This window comes from Hemitrygon akajei, chromosome 13 (genome assembly GCF_048418815.1).
Source record: "Hemitrygon akajei chromosome 13, sHemAka1.3, whole genome shotgun sequence".
Lineage (NCBI taxonomy): Eukaryota > Metazoa > Chordata > Chondrichthyes > Myliobatiformes > Dasyatidae > Hemitrygon > Hemitrygon akajei.
The window spans coordinates 56,408,562-56,432,585 of NC_133136.1; the positions used below are offsets into that span (position 1 = coordinate 56,408,562).

At 38.2% G+C, this 24,024-nt stretch overlaps 1 protein-coding gene across 2 annotated transcripts in view; it reads left to right on the forward strand.

Annotated features, from left to right (window-relative positions):
- The window catches only part of scfd2 (sec1 family domain containing 2), a 259,523-nt gene that overhangs the window by 195,363 nt on the left and 40,136 nt on the right, over positions 1-24,024 (forward strand). Inside the window, exon 6 of one of the 2 annotated variants that reach the window (XM_073064670.1) lies at positions 20,146-20,291. In XM_073064670.1, the coding sequence (XP_072920771.1) occupies positions 20,146-20,291 (146 nt within the window). Of the gene's footprint in view, positions 1-20,145; positions 20,292-24,024 lie in introns of those variants that run through there. The other variant, XM_073064671.1, reaches the window with a different exon arrangement.

A 24,024-nucleotide genomic window follows, 5' to 3' on the forward strand; every position in this document is an offset into this window, starting at 1 on the left:
CAGAAGATGGCAGTAGTGGTGTATGTAAACTTTTCAGCATTTACTGAATTCTTAAGGCATTTTCATAGTGGTCCTGTGTAAGCCTGAATTCTTGGGCAACAGCTATCATGAATTACCTCTCAGTAATTACACAGCCAAATAAATTTCTCAACAACTGAATCGCATACAAACGAAAAGCTGTGCAACAATATAAACAGAGGCACTTGCGTTCATGATCCTTTTGGTTAGCCAGGGACAATTTTAAAATACTACTTGCATTGCTGACATAAAAATAGCAATGACATGTGTTCTGTGCCAAACACAATTATTGCAAAAACATTTATTCCATCTTTGTCTTACTCCCTGGAATCCACACTCAGAATCTCTCTCCACAGTGTCCCCACACTTGTACTTGCCACAGCAGGGTGCAGGAGGCTGATCTTTCTGGCCTAACACCGCCCAGACTCCAGCAGTACAATCTAGCAGCAGCTGGACTACAGAACCACAGAAGTCTTTGACACACAGTAAAGTTTTGCCACCTGTCAAAGCTCTGAGAATTATTTTAATAACGTATAAATGGCTCTAGGACTCAGACATTTGAAAGACTATTGAAATTGAAGTGCATTTTTAAAAAATTAAAATAATATTAATTTTTTTAAGTATCTAATCAAATTCATCTAGAAGGTACATTCCATGTGAAGCCCTCCTTTGGTCGGGGTTGACCATGGATCCTAGCTGTCTATGTGATATGCAAGCCAGGGCAGTACGATACACCAAGAAAGCTGTTACCCATGTAGCAGCCTCTCCAGAGGAAATATTTAATTGGGTTGAAGCTCCATCACTACTTCTATCACTGTTCTTTTCCTGAAAATGTATTTAAGAATGTGTTGATTCCAGTTCGAGAGAAGGCAAAAGACTTGAATTCAGTGCCTCCCTTCCCCCACCCCCATAACTCACCATTGGCAATTGATTTATTGAGCTGTCAATCAAAATTGCTGCCTCCAACTTTATGCCAATTCTTTTAGGCATGTTATGTGTATTGAAAGAATTTTAAGGTTCTTTATAATCTCTCACTGCCCTTTTTGTATTTCTCTAGTCAAAGCTTGTAAATCTCTCATATTTGTCCATTTTCAATCAACTCTCCACTTTCTAAAAGCCATCTTTTTGACAAACTTAAATTAGCCTTTCTTACTCTTCCATTATAGCTCGGTCATTTTCTTTTCCCTTTCCCCGTCTCTGTAGAGTTCTTCCTTTTCTGAAGATGATCCAAATTAAGGTTTGTTGAGTAACATTAGGTTCCAAGTCTTTATTGATACTAGTTTATTATTGTCACATGGACTGAGATACAGTAAAAGTTTTGCAAGCCAAGAGAAGGGTCTTTGATTGTGCTATCTGGTTGTTTTGTGTGACAGTGAGAAGTATACACAAAGTCCATAGAGGGGAAGCTGGTTTTTGTAATGGACTGAGATTTGTACACAACTCTCTGTAAGTTCTTGGGTAGAGCAGTTGTCATACCAAGCTGTGATGTCTCTGGATAGAATGCTTTCGGTGGTGCATTCTATAAAAATTGGAGAGGATGAACAACGTGCTAAATTTCCTTAGCCTTCTAAGGAAGTAGAAGCACTTGTGTGTTGTCTTGACCATACTATCAACTTGGACCAGGTCAAGCTACTGGTGATGTTTACACCAGAGAATTGTAGCTCTGGACCATATCCTTGCTCCATGGGTCTCTTCACCTCATAGCTCTATCTCCACCTCAGCATCATGGAAGCACTCGGGCATATGTCTAATTTTTTAACTATGGACTTTCTTTTAGCACTCTTCTGCAGGAAATTAATGAAAGCAGCCCAGGTCCATATACCCCTCTTCTTCCCTATGGCTTCTATTCTGTCTTTCAGCAGTCAAATGGAGACTCGATTCTTTGCTCAATTCTTTTCTTCTCTCTAATTTTTTTATGTGCTTCCCACACCTGACATTCTCTCTTCTCTGCCCTTTCATTAGGCAGAAGATACAAAAGCTTGGCAGTGTGCACTACCACACTCAAAGAAAGCTTCCACCCACTGTTATAAAGTTCTTGAATAGGCCTCCTGTATATTAAAGATGAACTCTTTTCCTTGCAATGTACTGCGTCAAGGACCTTGCACCATGTAGCAGATAACTTGAAAACAAATCAAAACCACTGAGAGACAGTACAGGAATTGACACAGTATAATGCACTTCCAAATAACCTAATTCCAAGTCAGAAAAAGTACGTTCGATCTTTTATTACAAAACCGACAAAGATGAATGATCTTATTACAATAAAAAACTAACAAAACTAAATTAGCAATATGGCAACATAAGAACAATTAGCATTCAAATTAGTGTAATTAAGTAGTCAGCAAAAATATATCAGCCCCAGCCCACTCATTCTCAACTAAACTAACTATGACAAAGTGTGAATATGTAACTATACACATTTGCTTCTACTGCACCTGAACCTACATGACAGATATCTGAAACCCATAATAAACGCACAACACAAAATACAGTACAGGCAGAAAATAGACATCGCTGCTACACGCCTTATTGTCTATCCGCACTGAATTTCTCTGTAACTAACCATAATGATATATTTTACAGTAATAAAATTTAACTTCTGTTAACATCCTCATAAATTATTCACTTGATCCTCAACTGTCCTTTCCTGAGATTTCTTTCAACATGTTTGCCCTAACAAAATATTTCCTTAGTCCTTGCGCAAATTCTAAGTCCCTCCATTTCCATCCTAGCCACAGTGTCAAACAGCTCTAATCAGTAACGAGTGACACTGCAACTATCTGCTGAAGGAACTTAGTGGGTTGAGCAGCAAATGGGGGAGGAAAGGAATTGTTGATGTCCTGTATTGAATGCAGTACCTTGTGTCTCCATGAATGTGATGGTCTGTGACCTGTAACAGTTATGCTGTCCCTCCTTTTCTCCTCTTCTCCCAACTTCATTCCATATAATGCTAGAACCTTCTCAATCTAGGAGCAGGCTATTATTGTATGTGAGGGCTTCAGTTGGTACCATGTGGAGGAGGATGTGCAATCAAATTTCAGTGGCCTATAGACAACTTGCTGGAGGATTGTGGAGATGCTTGTCAAAGTATAGGTTTTGGGTACAAGTGTGTCCGGAGACTTCCAGAGATCATGGGCTGTGTGGAAAAGGGTTTGTTTTTATGCTAGGGCTGAGGCCTATGGCACTTTGTATGTCCGTAGAGTGGGATGCTGTATAATCAATTATCCTAGAGGTGCCCAGCAATGCATTCTCCCAGAGTAAAGAGCCCCCAAGTTAACCTGCAATGCTGCAAAGCAGGCTTTGTTTGATGAATTGACTTAATTCTGGTCTTGTTGAATTAAAAAGGTTATCCACACAATGAAGTGTTTGCAAACTTTATGAACAGAAAGTTATTTCTGCACCTCCGTCCCCTCATAGAAATCAACCCCACATAGCTGAGTGTTCCCCGCAATGCAACAATACTCAGAAATAGATGTTACTGTATTTAAATTTTAAAAATCTATTTTCCATTGCACAATGCGAGAGGAAAAGTGCCATGCATTGAATTATCTTTGATACCTGGACTAGCGCTCCTGAGTTAATGATTCATTTACATGAGATCCAATCCCAGTATGTCAGTAAATAAATAGCATTTAAGTTGATCTAGTAAATCTGGAGTGAAAATTAATAGCAATATTATCTATTAAAGATCATCATAAAAACTCATTTGATTCCCTTATTTCTATTGGGAAGGGAAGGAAATGTACCATCTTTAATTAATTTATCCTGTATGTGATTCCAGACCAACAATAATGTGTCTAGAGCTGTCGCTTCAAGGAGCAATTAGAGATGGCAATAAATTTTAGTCTTGCCATCAGCTGCCATGGTCTATGAATTATTTAAGAAAACATACATGAACATCATATTTATCTCATTAATCTGAGTTGGCTCCTTCCTCCCCATCATAATAGAATTAAATCCCCATCATGTGATTCAGTTCATCCATGCCCCTGTAATCATTTTAGCTGTATAATTTTTCCTCTTACTTTAAGTAAGAGTCTCTACAACGTTTCCATCCATTGAAACTTCAATCCATTTGCACTGGCTGTGCTTTGACATCCAAACTCCCTCCAGCTGGGTTTGAGTTCCAAAATTCATCTTTTTTCCAAGCTTTTGCCCATCTCTAGTATTTGACCTTCTGTTACTGGGCATCTGTAAGAACAGAAGAAGTAAAATATACAGTAACACATACAAGATGCTTGAGGAACTTGGCAAGGCCGATAAGAGAAGAACATGGAACATGGGAGAAAGACAAGGATAAGGAGCAGCAGGAGGAGGTGATAGACAGATGCAGAGGTGAAGAGGGAAGAGTGGAACTAAAGTGGGCAATGGAAGAAGAGGGAAGGAGGAGGAGGAAAATACTATCAATAAAATTTGAACTTTGCTAGACGGCTGACTACTGTGCCATTTGGTGAGATTTTAGCTGTTAAGTGAGGTACTGCACTTCAAGACTACTACTTTTCACCCCTCACCCTTCAACTAACACCCACCAAGTCATCCTGACCCTATTTTACTTGTACTTCTGTGAAACACCTTGTCATGCTTTTTTTCAAGTAAATAAATACAGGTTATTTCTGTTGTCTCAGCTGCTGATATTCTTGCACTGCCCCTCCTCCTCTTGTCTTCTGCAACCCCCTTTCATATCCACCACCTGCCATCTATTCCCAGTGTTTGATTTTCTCTGCCTTCCCTGTGTCTAGCTCACCATCTGTTTTCCCTCTTTCACCATCCTTTTCCCTCTCCTAACTCCATTCCCTCCCCTCCACCTTTCTGTTCTCTATCATCGCTTCTGTCTCCTGGATCAATGTCTAAACTGCTCTGCTACCTCTGCCATCATCTTCCCCACTGCTGTCTGCCAAGAATGCAGAAACCTGCCAATCCACACAACCTGAGTTGTACAGAGAATCTTTGGAACAACAGTCATTAAATCAGACATCTACAGGAATTCATAAAAATTGCATTGGCAGTAGCCAAAAAGGCTATTGCAGTTACTTGGAAATCGGATTCATACTTAAGTATAGATCGTTTGAAAAATGAAATTTTTAGCTGCATTCCACTTGAAAAAATTACTTATAATTTAAGAAAATTATTTCTGAAAATTTGGCGCCCTTATTTACAAAAAATAGGATTAAATATATAGGTGCTCCAAAGATAAAATTATTGGTTATCTGGGGAAAGAAATAAATATACATATTAAAGCTGTTATGAATTCCATGGAGCATGTGGGGATCTTCCGATATCCAGGCATCCTTTCTTTCTTTCTTTTTTCTTCTTTTTTTTCTATAGGGATATGTTAGGGGGGAGGGGTTAAGGGGAGGGGGGAAGGGTTGATATTTATTTACTTTCTGTAACCTATTTAAAAATTCAATAAAAAAAAAATTTTAAATCATCTACAGGAAAGCACAAACCCGGAAGGAAAATAAAAACAAATAGATCAGTAAAAGAAAATATATTAACAGATAATTATTCAATACAAAGCTGATGCTCACTGCAAAATTAATAAATTCTCAGTTAAGTATCTTTAGTTTTATTTCACTAACTGAAATTATATTTTTGGCCACTACTGCATCTGGTGTTAAGTGAAACATTAGGATTCTTTGTTATATGACAAAAGCCATACTTAAACGAATTACAATAGGCATAACTGAACAATAAGTTGGATTCAATCAGGTCATTGAGAAATGCAGTTTAAATCTAGAACAAGATAAAGTGAGAAGCTCTACCCCAATTCTGCTAAGCCTCATATTAATTTAATTTTGATCTGTTTCAGTAAACTTGGTCCCTAGTAGATGAGAATCAGCAGTCCATCCTAAATCGATGCCTGGGATCTATGGATTATAGCAAGGTTATTTGGAATTCTTCATATCCTAAATCGATGCCTGGGATCTATGGATTATAGCAAGGTTATTTGGAATTCTTCATATCATAAATCGATGCCTGGGATCTATGGATTATAGCAAGGTTATTTGGAATTCTTCATATCTTAAATCAATGCCTGGGATCTATGGTATTATAGCAAGGTTATTTGGAATTCTTGATATCATAAATCAATGTCTACCCAACATTGCATTCATTGTCAAAAAAACATTAAAATAGTAGTCTCTTTTTTAAATAGATATAGATACTTTACTGATCCCAAATGAAATTACAGTGTTAAAATTAGCATTGCAAGTGCACAAATATACAAAATATTGGAAGAGAAGTAAGAAAGAATAAAAAAAAGTTACCTCAAACAGTCTAACGGGGGGGGGGGGGGGGGTCATCACTTCCCCAGCTTTAGGTTGACTCATTATAAAACCTAATGGCTGAGGGTAAGAATGACCTTCCATTGTGTCCAGTTTGACTCCTATAATAGAGTCAGCCTTTCTAATCAGCTTATTGAGTCTGTTGGCATCACCCGTGTTGATGCCATTGCCCCAGCACACCACCGCAGACAAGATTGTACTGGTGACAACAGACTGTTAGAACATGTGAAGGGGAGGCCTGCACACTCCAAAGGACCTCAGACTCCTTAGGAAATAGAGGCAACTCTGGGACTTCTTGTACACAGCCTCTGTGTTGGTGCTCCACTCAAGACTGTCATCCAGCTGCATCCCCAGATACTTGTACTACAAATAGCACAACCCTTGTAGAAGCGGGTGGACAATAAATCCTACTTTTATATTAATAAAGTGATTGTCAGTACATAGGCATTGTACACATTTATGAGGAAGGCAAAGTTTCCAGATGGAAGTGTTCCTCGTAGGAGTTGATTGGACCTTTTAAAGGCTGAATTCCTTTGTAATGATTTCAGGTTGTCTAATTTTTGACAGATTTGTAGCAGTGTAAGAGAGTGCAGTCTCACCTTGTTAAAATAACAGTTGGTGACAATTTAACTATTTTCTTGTGTTACAGAGACTGATGTCTTGCATACCAAAAAATTAAGTATAGCAGTGTTCTGAGGAAAGTGCTCTGCGTTGTGTACTTGCGGTGCGTAGTGCTCTTATTGTCATAATCAAACTTCTACTTTGAGATAAACCAAGCAATTGCAGATGCTGTAAGTCTGAAATAATAAAGGGTGATGTTGGAAACTCTCAGCAGTTCAGAGAATATCTGTGAAAAGAGAAATGGAGTTATCGTTTCAGGTCCTCGACTTAAAATGTTAACTCTGTTTCTCTTTCCACAGATGGTGTCTGACCTAAGCATAAGTCACTGCTTTGTTCTATCCTTTCTTACGTGCCATTGAATGTTATTACAGTACAAATGATAAAACAGCCTTCTTAGCTAATTTTTATATAATAAATCTGTTTGTTCCAGATGCCTACTTGAATTTTTTTTCAGGGATAAACAAGTCGACACTAAAAACTGATTTGAAATGATCAAACTTGTCTAGGATCTGTTTATTTGGGGGCACCACTGTTTCCATCAGCAGCTCTGCTGGTAACTGTAGTAAGTAGTTAAGCTCACAGGGTGGATGAGGCAGTTCTGATTCCACTTAATCTGCTCCTGCAAAATCGATTGTTAAACCTATTGACTCTTGGGATTAAAAAGAGTTCAGAAACCCAATACCAATACACTGGTAAAAATGTAAATGGAAATAGCGCATGACCTCAGAGACATAATGTCATTAGATTTTGCCTCAGAAATCATTTTTGCTTTACTTATGTTTAATACTTATAATCAGTTAATACACAACATGAATAGATGAATGGTTTGTAATTATTATTAGAAAAATTATATTAGTTTGTGTCACATGACTGGAGAGGGTATGGGTGAGAAGTTTGAGGTTGTGTCATGTAGGACTATTCAGTTATAGCAGGAATTTATTGTTGCAGAATAGCAGGTGGTTCTTTCTGGATTTTTAAATATATAGATAATAGACAATAGACAGTAGGTGCAGGAGCAGGCCATTCGGCCCTTCTAGCCAGCACCGCCATTCACTGTGATCATGGCTGATCATACACAATCAGTACCCCGTTCCTGCCCTCTCCCCATATCCCTTGACCCCGCTATCTATAAGAGCTCTATCTAACTCTCTCTTGAATGCATCCAGAGACTTGCCCTCCACTGCCTTCTGCGGCAGAGCATTCCACATATCCACCACTCTCTGGGTGAAAAAGTTTTTCTGCATCTCTGTTCTAAATGGCCTGCCCCTTATTCTTAAACTGTGGCCTCTAGTTCTGGACTCACCCATCAGCGGGAACATGCTTCCTGCCTCCAGCGTGTCCAATCCCTTAATAATCTTATATGTTTTAATCAGATCCCCTCTCATCCTTGTAAATTCCCATGTATACAAGTCCAGTCGCTCCAATCTTTCAACATATGACAGTCCCGCCATTCCGGGAATTAACCTTGTGAACCTACGCTGCACTCCCTCAATAGCAAGAATATCCTTCCTCAAATTTGGAGACCAAAACTGCACACAATACTCCAGGTGGGGTCTCACCAGGGCCCTGTACAGCTGCAGAAGGACCTCTTTACTCCTATACTCAATTCCTCTTGTTATAAAGGCCAGCATGCCATTAGCTTTCTTCACTGCCTGCTGTACCTGCAGGCTTGCTTTCATTGACTGATGTACAAGAACACCTAGATCTCGTTGTACTTCCCCTTTTCCTAACTTGACTCCATTTAGATAGTAATTTGCCTTCCTGTTCTTGCCACCAAAGTGGATAACCTCACATTTATCCACATTAAACTGCATCTGCCATACATTTGCCCACTCACCCAACCTGTCCAAGTCACCCTGCATTCTCATAACATCCTCCTGACATTTCACACTGCCACCCAGCTTTGTGTCATCGGCAAATTTGCTAATGTTACTTTTAATCCCTTCATCTAAATCATTAATGTATATTGTAAACAGCTGCACCAAACCTTGCGGTACCCCACTGGTCACAGCCTGCCATTCCGAAAGGGACCCGTTAATTGCTACTCTTTGTTTCCTGTCAGCCAGCCAATTTTCAATCCATGTCAGTACTTTGCCCCCAATACCATGTGCCCTAATTTTGCCCACTAATCTCCTATGTGGGACTTTATCAAAAGCTTTCTGGAAGTTCAGGTACACTACATCCACTGGCTCTCCCTTGTCCATTGTCATAGTTACATCCTCAAAAAACACCAGAAGATTAGTCAAGCATGATTTTCCCTTCATAAATCCATGCTGACTCGGACTGATCCTTCTACTGCTATCCAAATGTGTCGTAATTTCCTCTTTTATAATTGACTCCAGCATCTTTCCCACCACTGACGTGATAATTCCCTGTTTTCTCTCTCCCTCCTTTCTTGAAAAGTGGGACAACATTAGCCACCCTTCAATCAGCAGGAACTGTTCCTGAATCTATAGAACATTGGAAAATGATTACCAGTGTGTCCACGATTTCTAGAGCCACCACTTTAAGTACCCTGGGATGCAGACCATCAGGTCCCGGAGACTTATCAACCTTCAGACTCAACAGTCTATCCAACACTGTTTCTTGCCTAATATAAATTTCCTTCAGTTCATCCTTTACCTTAGTTCCTTTGGCCACTATTACATCTGGGAGATTGTTTGTGTCTTCCCTAGTGAAGACAGATCCAAAGTACCTATTCAACTCGTCTGCCATTTCCTTGTTCCCCATGATAAATTCACCCGTTTCTGTCTTCAATGGCCCAGTTTTGGTCTTAACTATTTTTTTGCTGTTCACATACCTAAAGAAGCTTTTACCATGATCAGCTTTGATCAGCTTTGATTTTCTTTCCATGATCAGCTTTGAATTTCTTGTAAAACCATAGAGCTCTTTACAACCAGAAATGGAATAAATGTATTACTATCTAGATGATTTGTTTCCCTTGTTTTGAATAATTTCAGGTTTTAAAAATTTTAATGCAAGTTCCCAGTTTGCAGGATAACCATATTGAAAACCTATAAAATGACTGGTTCATCTTTGCTGGGGATGACTGAATAAATGGATCATGCATTCTGCCAAACTAAATGTGATCTGAGCTTCTGACAAGGAAGTTTGATTTTCCATCGAGATGCATTTAATTTTGATTCATGAAAGTAATCTACCATCTTGATACTGAGAATACAGTGAATTCAGGTGTTGAAAATCTGAATAATATGAGTGAACAAACAGATGGTATAGTGATGCACAGTGCCCCAGTGCCCCAGGTTAAACCCTGACCTCTGGTGATGTTTGTAAGTTTACATACTCTACCTGTGATCTTTTGGGTTGCTCTCCAAGGTCTCTGGTTTTGTCCTACTTGTCAAAATTGTGTAGATTGGTAAGTAATTGACCACAGTAAATTGTCCCTGGTGTGTAGATGAGTGGTGGACTTTTGGGGGGGTGGTAGAAATTAATGGAAAATGGGAAGAATCAGAATCTGGTTTCACATTGCCGGCATATGTCATAAAATTTCTTGTCTTTGAAGCAGCTGTACAATGCAATACATAATAATAGAAAAAACATGATTAGAGTAAATATGTTTAAAAATTTTAAATAAGTAGTGCAAAAATAGAAATAAAGAAGTACTGAAATATTTGTTCATGGGTTCAATGTCCACCTAGAAATCAGTTGGCTGAGGGGAAGAAGCTATTCCTGAATCATTGAGTGTGTACCTCCTTTCTGATGGTACCAATGAGAACAAGGCACGTCCTGGGTGATGGGGTCCTTAATGATGGATGCCGCCTTTTTGAAGCATCGTTCCTTAAATTTGCCCTGGATACTACAGAGGCTAGTGCCCATGAAGGAGCTGACTATGTTTACAACTGCAGCTTATTTCAATCCTGTGCAGCAGATCCACCCCGCCCCCCCCCCCCCATACCTGATGGTGATGCAGCCAGTTAGAATGCTGTCTACAATACATCTGTAGAAATCTGCGAGCATCTTTGGTGGCGTACTAAATTCCATAAACTTACAATGAAATATAGCCAATGTGGTGCCTTCTTTGTAGCTGTGGTTCTAGGACAGATCATCAGAGACATTGACACCTAGGAACTTGAAGTTGCTCACTGTTTCCAAATCCCTTTATGAGGACTGGTGAGTGTTCTGAAGTCCACAATCAGTTCTTTGGACTTCCTGATACTGAGTGCAAGGTTGTTGCTGTGACACCACTCAATTAGCTGATATATGTCACGCCTTCTCGGCCCCATCAGAAATTCTGCCAACAATAGTTGGTAAATTAGCAAGTTTATAGACAGCATTTGAAACTGTGCCTAGCCACACAGTCGAGGGTATAGAGAGAGTAGAGCAGTGGGCAAGCACACATCCCTGGGGTGGGCCAGTGTTGATTATCAGAGAGATAGAGATGGTATTTCTAATATACAAAGATTGAATGAAGCGAGTTAAGGTAGGGTTAGTGTAAATGACAATATACTTTAAACTGATTGTAGATCTACTAATGGTCCAGTTTGCTAAAGCAGCATTCTATATAAATATGTATAACATATCTTGCTTGTGTAATAAAAACACAAGGAAAACCCCAGTCTGTGAAGCAACAATTGGAAAACATAGAAAACCTACAGCACAATAGAGGCCCTTCGGCCCACAAAGCTGTGCCCACCTTACCTTAGAAATTACTAGGGTAACTCATAGCCCTTTATTTTTCTAAGCTACATGTACCTATCCAGGAGTCTTTTAAAAGACCCTATCATATCTGCCTCCACCACTGTCACTGGCAGCCCATTCCACGCTCTCACCACTCTCTGCGTATAAAACTTACCCCTGACATCTCCTCTGTACCTACTTCCAAGCACCTTAAAATTGTGCCCTCTCGTGCTAGCCATTTTAGCCCTGGGAGAAAACCTTTGACTATCCACACGATCAGTGCCTCTCATCATCTTGTACACCTCTATCAGGCCACCTCTCATCCTCCGTCACTCCACGGAGAAAAGGCCAAGTTCACTCAACCTATTCTCATAAAGCATGCTCCCCAATCCTTGTAAATCTCCTCTGCACCCTTTCTATGGAGAGGCAGCAGAACTGAGCACAGTACTCCAAGTGGGGGCTGACCAGAGTCCTATATAACTGCAAAATTACCTCTTGGCTCTTAAACTCAGTCTCACGAATGATGAAGGCCAATGCACCGTATGCCTTCTCAACCACAGAGTCAACCTGCACAGCAGTTTTGAGTGTGCTTTGAGTGACCTATAGACCTGGACCCCAAGATCCCGCTGATCCTCCACGCTACCAAGAGTCTTACCATTAATACTATATTCTGCGCATCATATTTGACCTACCAAAATGAACCACCTCACACTTATCTGGGTTGAACTCCATCTGCCACTTCTCAGCCCAGTTTTGCATCCTATCAATATCCCGCTGTCACCTCTGGCAGCCCCCCACACAATCCACAACACTTCAAATCTTTGTGTCATCACCACACTATCCACAACACCCCCAACCTTTGTGTTATCCATGGACAATAATCAGAAGAAAACTCAGGTTCCTTTGCATGCCACCCAATGTCCTTAAGACTCCAGGTTAATTTTGTGGCAACCCATAGTTACAAACATTGAAATAAATGGAGCTGTTCCAGATTGCAGGGTATTTCTCCTGAAATCACTGGATTGAGTCAGGAAAAAAAATCCCACTTCAAAAGCCAAATGAGAATTTTCTTGCAACTTGGTGGAATTGTATTTATTCGTTCATGGAATTGATCTGAGTAACTGGTAAAGTTCTTGGTTCCAAAGCAGTTATCTGGTTTGAAGTCACACTGACAACTGAAATGATCTAGTAAGCCTTTTAGAGGAAGATGGAGGGGAGGAAATTACTTCTTTTAAAGGCTCCTAGGAAATCAGGATTTTGTATACAATATGACACTTAACATCTGACTAACATATTCCTTTCAGAATCAATGGATTATTAATTACAGCGTATCTTTGGCCTTTCTACTTTATACAAATGAAAAACAGGTTTTTTTTCTGGATCTATTGAAGATTAGGAAAGCAATGTTTTTTTACAGTTACAGTAAACAAATGGTTGTCCACGTAATATTCTTTTGATGCTTAAGTATTTCTGAATAAAGTTCTGCCATTTACTATGTGAGTTATATCCATTAAAGTGGATGATTTGTTTTGATATTTAGTACCTTGAAACAAATTTGTAATTGTCTATAAACATACACGTAACACATAATTCATGTCCTGATTTTGAATACTATCAGTCATCTTTATTGCTGGATAATGACTTGAGACTAAAATCAGGCTATTTCTAGTATGCCTTATCCATGGTCAGTCTTGCAGCAAATCAGATAAAATTCCTCGTGCCCCACACTCCAAGAAATTATGCTGTTAACTGTATAAGACCTACAAATTGCTTGGACAGTGAATTGATGAATTGCGATTGTCCTTGTCTGCTGTCTTGTTCAAGTCCTTGATGCAGCTAATTGAATGACAGCTCTGGAGAAAGCTATTAAACTGAAGCTTTGCAGACAGACAGGACAAATCAAAGCATTTTTTGTAACATTTCTCATCATCTTTTTCTGAACTAAGATTTGTTCACATCTTTACTATGGTGGCGAGCATTTGGTCCATAATGACAGATAAGGAAGATCGTTAAACTCAGCAACCGTTTTATTGTGATAAATACAAAAACAGACCAGCCACTATAATCCAGAGAATAAACCCACTTAGTCACATACAGATGGGGGAGGTGGTTATTACACAGCCGGTGTGACCCACAGACACACGTGCGATTCACTGTATAACCCAAGCTAAAATGTAACAGTAAATTAACTTCAGCATCCCACCATAATCCCACAAAAGCAGTTTAACACAAGAGCAATAAGTAGCACTTGTTATTAGGAATGCTGAGACGACTTGTCAACCACCCCCCCCCCCCCCCAAGCATCACACTGTGTTAAAACTTTTATTTTGCAAGTCGTTCAAACTTAGTCTGAAAATAAAATAACCTCTTAATTTGATTAATTCAATTTTTCTGTCAATAGTAAAGGACAGAAAGGGAACAATTTCATTAGTTCTCTTTCTGTTCTTTACTATTGACAAAAAAAGTATTACTCCTCATTTGATATGTAGTATTTAGTTCAGTTTCTCTGATCTGATCAGCTCTGCTCAGATGAGATGTTTTACAGATTTTGCATCTGAGAGGCATAACTTCGAATGTAACATACTTCTCTATAATTCATATCTCTCTCAGATCTCCTGTCCCTTTGCATATAATAAGTTGAGTCATAAGCTGATTTATGTACTGAAGTTCTAACAGTTTAAAGCCAGAAAGTTTAATTTCTGTTAAAGACTATTTGTTATCAGGCTTTCTGTATGCCATGGGTCAAAATGCTGATTTTGTTTGGTATGGACAAAGTACAATCTAAAAAATGATTATTTTCTATTCCAGGAGTGTTCGTTATACATTGCAATCTACCACATTCTTGTTTTACCTTTTTCAAATCTGACAGGCATGAGGGTGGGATAGTTGGTGTGCCTTGTTCATGTTACTAGACTACATTCTATTGTATTGCAAATAGCTAAGCACAAGTACTTTGTAAGAAAGTACCTGAAGATCTATCCTGGACCCAGCATATTGATGCAAACACAACAAAAGCATACAGCAGCTATACTTAAATTAGAAGTCTAAGGAACTTAGTACTGTATACATCAAAGGCTCAAGCACAATTCTAGATAGGTCCTGCAAAGAACATTCTGATTGGTTACATTACTGTCTCACATGGAGGTGGAAATGTACAGGATCAAAAGAGGCTTCATAGGGTTGTAGACTCCCCTAAGCTCCATCATGAATACGAGCCTCCCACCATGGAGGCCATCTTCCAAACGCAAGTCCTCAAGGAGACAACACCCATCATTAAGGATCCTTACCATACAGGCCACGCCTTCTTATTACTACCATTAGGTACAGGAGTCCAAAGTTCCACACTCAACATTTTAGAAACAGCTTCTTCCCCTTTTCCATCAATTAATACTTTGCAATATTTATAAGAACAATAGAAATAGGATCAAGAGTAGGTCACCTGGGCAGTTGAGACTGTTCCACCATTTAATAAGATCATAGCTGAGCTAGCTTGCTTATTTCTTTATTATTGTAACTTATACTAATTTGTAATGCCTATACTGCGGTCACAAAACAACAAATTTCATGACTAATGTCAGTGACAATAAAGCTGATTCTGATTTTAATGTGTTCAACAATATCTGATTAACACGTTCTCCATTCAACATTTATGCAAAACAAATCCGTGATGTTTCTAATGATAAAACAGAATAATTTTAGATTAGTATATAGTAATACAGATTTACTATAGGTTAATAAAGGGTTTTACTTGCTTTGCATTATATATTCAGAAGCAGAATCAAGTTTATTAGCACTGGCATGTGACATGAGATTTTTTTAACTTAGCAGCAGCAGTTCAATGCAATACATAATCTAGCAGAGAGAGAAAAAAGTAATAGTAATAATAAATAAAATGAAACATAATAAATAAACAAGTAAATCAATTAAATATATTGAATAGATTTTTAAAATGTGCATAAACAGAAATACTGTATATTTAAAAAAAGTGAGGTAGAGTTCTTTGTAAAGGAGAAGTTGTTTCCTTAAGGCTACAAGGTTTGCTTATTAAATCAGTAAAGGTTAAGATCAAGCACTTTAATTGTTCTTGGAATTTGACTGTTTACAACACATTAATTTTAGTTTGGATGTTAGCAGTGCCTAATATATTAAAAAATTGCATCTCAAACAAAGTTGGACTTCTTTGTGATGTACTATGTTTTATATATAAACATAACATATAGCATTTATTATCTTTTATATATATTTATATACTGTACATAGTTAATTTTATCTTGCATTGATGAAAGGTCCACGTGGGTATTTCTTCTCCTTTTATGTGGAGACTGAAAATGCCTGCAGATGCACATATTGAAAACCAAAACCATTGTGTAAACAGCTTAATTAATTTGAATGAAAAATGTTACAGTTCTTCAAAGCCTGCCAATTATTTATTAATCCGAATGAACAAATGAATGGATTATAAATGTTTGAGAAAAAAATTAACCCCTGAGGCAGAAAAATTAAATTGCAGCTTGGCTTGACTTGCAACATTTTTGAGAGCAGTGAATTGAAAAACATAGCAAGATAAATCAACTATTTCTACCTAGTTTAAAACTTGATTTGGAACTATTTGGAACTTTTCCAGATTAACTGAACCGTTATTTATTCATTCTGAGGGGCTATAGAAAAAATGGACAATTTTGATGTTTTGTTTTAATGTTCTCTTAGAAACTGCAACCAGGTGTTGTTTTTCTTTAATAAAGAACATAATCTTTACACCATTTAGGGGATTCTTAATATATTAATTTTCAATCAACTTGAACATCTAGGTTGACAACTTTGCTATTAGGTACTGTATGTTTATGTTCATCAAACTATGAGCATTAATATGTATAACTGAGGAATAGAGAAGTTAGTGAGATATCCTGAAGCAACTTACTGTAATGTAATCAAACACTGAGTTAGAGCAGGAGATATTAACAACAATGACAAAGATCTCAGACAAAAGATTGGTTTAAATAAACTTTGAGTGATGATGCAGAATTGGAGATAGAGAGGTCTAGGAAAGGGTACAACATTTAAAATTTAGCTAGCAAAAGGTGCAGTTTCATTTGATAAAAATGAAGGAAGTAGGAAATGCCCAAGATGTCAGAGCTCACAAGTGAGTAAAACACTGCAGGAGATCAAAGAAGTAGAAGTGGGTGAGACAAAGTAAATTTTACAAATCATTATAGGGAGTTGTGAATAATGTCTGAAAAAGGCAGTGCATGTTAGATATAAGCAAGGTGGATGAATAGAGAGAATACAAGGCCAAATAGGAGTGCCTTCAAATGATCAAATCTGAAGGCAGCAAAGAATGTCATGGAAGTATGATCTCCATTCCATTCTTGGCTTCTAATTGTCAAAACTGTCTCTATTTTCAAGATAAAAAAATGCTATCTTATGACTTTGTCATCTCAGTCAATTGCTGGCACTTTTTGAGTTTTAACTAGAAATCTAATTCATAAATGAAGCATTCTTGACAGGGGTATTGTAGAATAAGAAAAGGAGGTTCCCAACACTTGAGTGAGACAAGGCTGAATGGTATTTTAAGAATGCATTGTGATTCCATTAATCTAACTCCATGCTAGGGAAATTAATTTTAATGTACTCTATCATTCAGTTGAATGGCAAGTGTTCAACATGGATGCTCATTAACAAGTCAACAGTGAGACAGCTTACCAGGTGTGTCTTCCTGATAACCGGCACAGAGGTGACAGCATCAACAGGCAGACTTTGTAAACTGGGGTCACTGTAGTAAATCTAAGCTAGACCTGAAGCATTAGGTTAAAATGGTTAAAAGGTGGTCTTACATTTGCTTAGAGAATGGCTAACAACTAAGAACCTCGTTGTAAACACATAATTGGGGTCTACCATAGGTATTCCATAAGGTGAATTAGCTAAGCACCGTGATTAAAACATCCTAAAAAGTTATTGGTCAATGACTACTGACAGAAAATTAGATTCACATTCCTTAATTACTTTGTGCACTCTAACAGACTGGTTATTTTATTCAATTTCACAGAACAAATTTTATTTCACAGTTTAAAGTTTTCCACAGTTAACTACAATGATTCTTCTCCCATTCTTAAAATCTGAAACTGATGTAATAATAAGGACTGGTGAAATTGTACAATTGCTGCAAAGGACTGAGATCCTAACAATTGCTTCATCACTTTCAGCAAATTCAATTTAGTATTATTGTCTGGGGATTATGTTTCTTTGCATACTCTTCTGCAAATAGAAAACACATTCTGTAGTTTTCAGCCCAAAAAGTTGACTGTACTCTTTTTTTCTAGATGCTGCCTGACCTGCTGAGTTCCTCCAACATTTTTTGTGTGTTGCTCGGATTTCCAGCATCTGCAGATTTTCTCTTGTTTCTGTAGTTTTTGACCTGGCTGCATGTATCTTCTGTGATTCTCACTATCACTACCCTGGAAGCTTACAATAAAGAAGGCACTTGGCAACCCACTGCTTTGTTAGAACCTCCCCAAGCTGCACTGCCCTGCTTCTTCCATCCCTCAAAGGAGTGAGGCAAACCCTAATCATCATAATAAACATACAATATTTCAGTAGCAATCGTGCCGGAATCCTTTATACATTTTCACAACCCTTACCCCAGGGTCTAAGTTACCTATCACTTCACTATTCCCCATCTTAAAAAGAGTACATACAAACATTGTTTGCTTACTGAAAGGAAGCTTCGTTTGGAGCAGTTCCTTGATTTACGAAAGTGATTGAGTATATTTGAAATTATAGACAATAGACAATAGGTGCAGGAGTAGGCCATTCGGCCCTTTGAGCCAGCACCGCCATTTAATGTGATCATGGCTGATCATCCACAATCAGTACCCCATTCCTGCCTTCTCCCCATATCCCTTGACTCCGCTACCTTTAAGAGCTCTATCTAACTCTTTCTTGAAAGCATCTAGAGAATTGGCCTCCACTGCCTTCTGAGGCAGAGCATTCCATAGATCCACAACTCTCTGGGTGAAAAAGTTTTTCCTGAACTCTGTTCTAAATGGACTACCCCTTATTCTTAAACTGTGCCCTCTGGTTCTGGACTCCCCCAACATCGGGAATATGTTTCCTGCCTCTAGTGCGTCCAATCCCTTAATAATCTTATATGTTTCAATCAGATCCCCTCTCATCCTTCTAAATTCCAGTTTATACAAGCTCAGTCGCTCCAATCTTTCAACATATGACAGTCCCGCCATCCCAGGAATCAACCTCATGAACCTACACTGCACTCCCTCAATAGCAAGAATGTCCTTCCTCAAATTTGGAGACCAAAACTGAACACAATACTCCAGGTGTGGTCTCACCAGGGCCCTGTACAACTGCAGAAGGACCTCTTTGCTCCTATACTTAACTCCCCTTTTATGAAGGCCAATGTGCCATTAACTTTCTTCACTGCCTGCTGTACCTGCATGTTTTCTTTCAGTGACTGATGAACACGAACACCTAGATCTCGTTGTACTTCCCCTTTTCCTAACTTGACACTACTCAGATAGTAATCTGCCTTCCTGTTCTTGCCACCAAAGTGGATAACCTCACATTTATCCACATTAATCTGCATCTGCCCACTCACCCAACCTGTCCAAGTCACCCTGCATTCTCCTAACATCCTCCTCATATTTCACACTGCCACCCAGCTTTGTGTCATCTGCAAATTTGCTAATGACTTTTAATCCCTTCATCTAAATCATTAATGTATATCGTAAATAGCTGTGGTCCCAGCACCGAGCCTTGCAGTACCCCACTAGTCACTGCCTGCCATTCTGAAAAGGACCTGTTAATCCCTACTCTTTGTTTGCTTAGTTATGATTATTTAAGCAAAGTTAAAGACTATGATGATTAATATTAGATTGTTACTTGATAATTACTGAACATAATGAAAACTTCAAGAACTTTGCACTACTCATTTGCTGTCTTGGCACCATCGCTGAGAGATGGCATAAGGATAACTCTCAACATATTTATTGATTAAAGGATGTTCCTCTGAAAGAAAATGAAGTGCAATTTACCCCATGTGATCTACATTATACTCTAAAGTATAATTATGTTTGCTTTAGGAATTAACACAGAGCTTGTGGTCAGGCATAGGTAGCAGCATGTCTGGAGAGTGAATCAGAACAGAAAAGCCAGTCAATTTTAGCCTTTTTAAAAGCTAGGCTATTGAAAATCATGACGGTGTTCAATTGCTACAAAAGTACTACAGCAGTTCTGCTGGTATTTTTAGAAGAATTAGTGGCAATGAGGATAATAAACTTCCTGAATTCCCCACATTCCATCTCTGTTTCTATTCCAGGCCAAAGTGATTTGTACTGAATTGGGAAAGTTGTCGTCCTAAATGAAATTCATCAACTAAACAGTGGCCAGTGGTTAATTCAGAGCCTTTCCATCCTTTGTGGATCAACATCATAGCAATCACTACAAACTGAAGCAGATGCATGACTTCTATAATGTCATAGCAGGCATTCTGTGAACAGTGAAATAAGAATGTGTGTTATAGGGCTGGACAAGAAATGTCCCTAAATTAAGTAAATTTATATATTTATTTCAGGTTGTTCTTCATCATCTGAATTAACATCTGACATAGCCGCTGATGTTGTGGAGCAAGTGTTTGAGACACTACGGGGCATAGCAAGAGCACGGGCACACATGAAACAGTTCAAGACTTTACACATTCCCGGTGGCAATACCCATCAGGTAAGGCTATGGAATTAAATTTAATTACATACATGTTTGTTGATCCTTTTCAACTTATCAAGGCAAAAAGAAGTGCAGAATGAAACTTTTAACACTTTTATCATTTGCAGCTTAATTTCCCACTTAAGTTTTATATTACCAGGAAGCTAGGTTATAAAGCATTCAGTTTCTTCATCTAAGTCATTAATATAATATGTAAAGTAGCACTAGTCCAAGCACTGATCCTTGCTGTAATTACAACATACCAACTGGAAAGTGACCTATTTATCCCTACCGCTTTCTGTCCATTAACTAATCCTCAATCTGTACTAATATCCTCTGAGCTCTAATCTTGTGTGATATTCTCTTACATGGCACCTTACTGAAGGCTTTTGGAGAATCTCTTCCACTGGTTCTAATTTAGTTACATCCTCAAAAACTCAAATCTATTTGCTGAACCTTATTTTTCTTTAATAAATGCATGTTGATTGTGGATATCATATTGTGACTTTCTGCTAACTCAACCCTATTAACACATTCTGGCAAATTCCTTTGTACTGTATCTAAAACTGCTCCAATTCTAGGCACCACATTTTAGTAAGATTAAGAGGCTTTTAAAGGAGTTCAGATAAAGATTTAATAGAATGGTTCTGCAGATGAGAGATTATGGTGAATTGAACATACTTTGAGAAGCAGTGATTGTTTTCTGTAGGGCAGAGAAGATTGAACAGATTGGATAGGGATTATTAAATGAAGTGTTTGAATGGTAAATAAAATGAAACTGCCTCCTATGGCTGAAGGCTTGATAGCCAGAGATCGCATGCAGTGAAACATTAAATTTGGGATTAATTTTTTGCTTAGTTGAATGTAAAAGACCATACTGCACTGTTTGAATAACAGCAGCAGAGGTATCCAAGGCAACGTTTTCCTTCGACAATCATCCCTGATGTCTCCTGCCTTTACCCTCCTCTTTTCCAGCTTGTTCCATCTGCCTTTCATATTTTTGTTTTCTCCTCATCTGTCTCCATCTGTAATCTACCTGACACTGCCTCCCAACTCCAACCATTATCTTTTAGCCCTTCTCAGTCTACCAATCACCTCAGCCCAACCCCCCCCCCCCCCACTAATTGTCTTATATCCATGATCACCTACTCTCAATCCTGCTGCAGGGTTTCCACCTATAATGTTGATAATTCCTTCCCTCCAGCAGATGCTACTCAACCCACAGAGGTTCTCCAGCAGATTGTTTGTATTTGATCAGATGCTGCATGTGGGATCATGCTGTTCTCAAGTGATGCAGCATTTTCCAATGAGCTACCCATTATTTGAAGTGAAGTAATCCCTCAATAATATTAATCAAATAATTAATCATCTTCATCCATCCATCCATTAATGTTCATTTTAAAGTCTCATGCTGAAATGCTCCATTTCAATTGAATGGAAACAGGTGTATTTGCACATGGCTTCACATCCCATTAAGGCAAAGAATAAACACAACTTTTCAGTTATTATAAATAGCCACATTGGAAGTTTTTGAATAATACAAAGGTCTAGTATCATGTGGATATGCTTATCAGTTTCAACAATATACAAGTAGTTTCATTCCTTAAGTAATCAGCACACCAAAGAATTAATGGTATTTGTTGGAGTTTGGTCTTTCTTCTGTAAAAGGAATGGAAGTAGTGGTCCCTACATAAATAGTGGTGGATTTTTAAAGGCTAATTTATACTGTCAGGACAATTGTGAATTTGCCAACTTCATGGAATCAGGAAAACAATGGTTACTTTGTCTAAGCACACCAAATTATCCAACTTGTGGAACAAGTACTCAAGACAATTTTCTTGACCTTTCTAATAGTATTTCATTCTTAAGTAGGCAGTGGTTAAGTATAGTTAAAGAGTGCCCTTTGACATACCTTACTGGTAAATCCATCTTTTCTGCATTTCCATGCAATACACATGTGGCAGCAATAAACGTAATGCTTTACAGCTCCGGCTGTAATTCCCGCTGCTGTCCGTAAGGAGTTTGTACGTTCTCCTTGTGACTGCATGGGTTTCCAGTGGGTGCTCTGGTTTCCTCCACATTCCAAAGATGGATGAGTTAGGGTTAGTAAGTGGAGGGCCAGAAGTGTGGCCACCCTTGTGGGCTGCCTCCAGCACATCATCAACACAAACCATGCAATTCCCTGTATGTGTAATTGTTTTCATGCACGTGTGATAAACAAAGCTAAACTTTAATCTTTACAGTGGGCAAATTATGTTCACATGAATGCATCCAGTAAAGTAGCTGAAGCCAGTGTAACAACAGTGACTGCATCCCAAAAGTATAATTTACGAATTTTCACTAGAACATCACTGAGTCTTGTCTTCAGTTTATGAATCAATGTTTTGCTAAACTGAGAAGTATACTACACTTTGTACATGGGACTACACTGTATAGAAACTTCCATGATGCATTTGCCCCAGCTTTTATCATTTTCAAAGCTTCAACTGGAGGAATATATTCCTTTCATAAATCAAAGAATGGATGTGATCCATTTGGTTGTAAGACATTGATAATGTAAAACGATTCCTATAAATACAATTCTGTGCCTTTAGGATTTAAAGCTTTCTTGTAATAAAGGCTGTATGAATATCATGCAAATGCTTGACGTCATCTGCACAAAAAATAGCAATTTCATGCTCACAGTCCCTGTCTTCCCCTTGCACTTTACTATCTCTTCCAGCATCACTACACGCCCCTACCCCCAAACTCATCATCTTACTTTATGTCCTCCATCCTGTCCTGATATAATACGTATCTGTTATCAGCATATTACTGTTATCCTTCAATGCATTTCAAAGAGAATGTGGTGATTAACATATCATATTTTGAAACATTGCCCAATAAAATATAAAATTAACGCACATCATTAAATGAATTGAGCTCCACTTGATAAACTCAGTATTGCACATTTTTAAATGTATTGTACAACATACTTTCTTGAACCATTTACAGAAAGGACACTTTTTAAAAAGCTCTAGCTCAAGTAGTAAAAAAATACTGACAATTGTAATTAAATTACAATATAGTACCAAGGAGAGCAGACATGGAACTATCAGTGATGTTTGTTATTATTCTTCAACAAAAGTCTTGGCCTCATTCCAAATGTGTTTCAGTTTTCAAGTGTTTGACTGTATCTGGATGTTAAGCAGATGGTCTGTTTTTGGCTTAGAGCTATTGACTGCTATTAAAGGCACTTTGGTTGTGCGTGACTAGGAGCTCTCAGGCATTCTGAAATAAGTACTCTCTATAATCCCTAGCCCACTGCTAGCACCCACCAACCTCATGAAGAAAATGCAGCGATAGGTAACGTTGCCACACTCAGAGGTGAGATTGATCAAACCGAATTGTTCAGTTCCAAAGAAAAAGGGGAGAATATTGATAGTAATAAAGATGAAGTACATAATGGTAACATTTTGGCAAAAAGAAGTAGGGGAGACAAACTGATAAGATACAGGAATGTAATTTTAATATCATTTCCCCTTTTGTCATAGTTAATCAATAAAATAAAATAAAATTTTTCATGAGAAACCTATTTATGCATACTTGAGTATTTTTTCTTACTTTCTTCCAGAGCTTGGTACCTCTTTCTTGCATAGAAATAGATCATTACTGCACAGTGTTAACCCCTTCGGCCAATGATGTCCATGTTGACCATGATGCCAAATTAAACTAATCCCATCTGTACATAATACATATCCCTCCCTTTCCC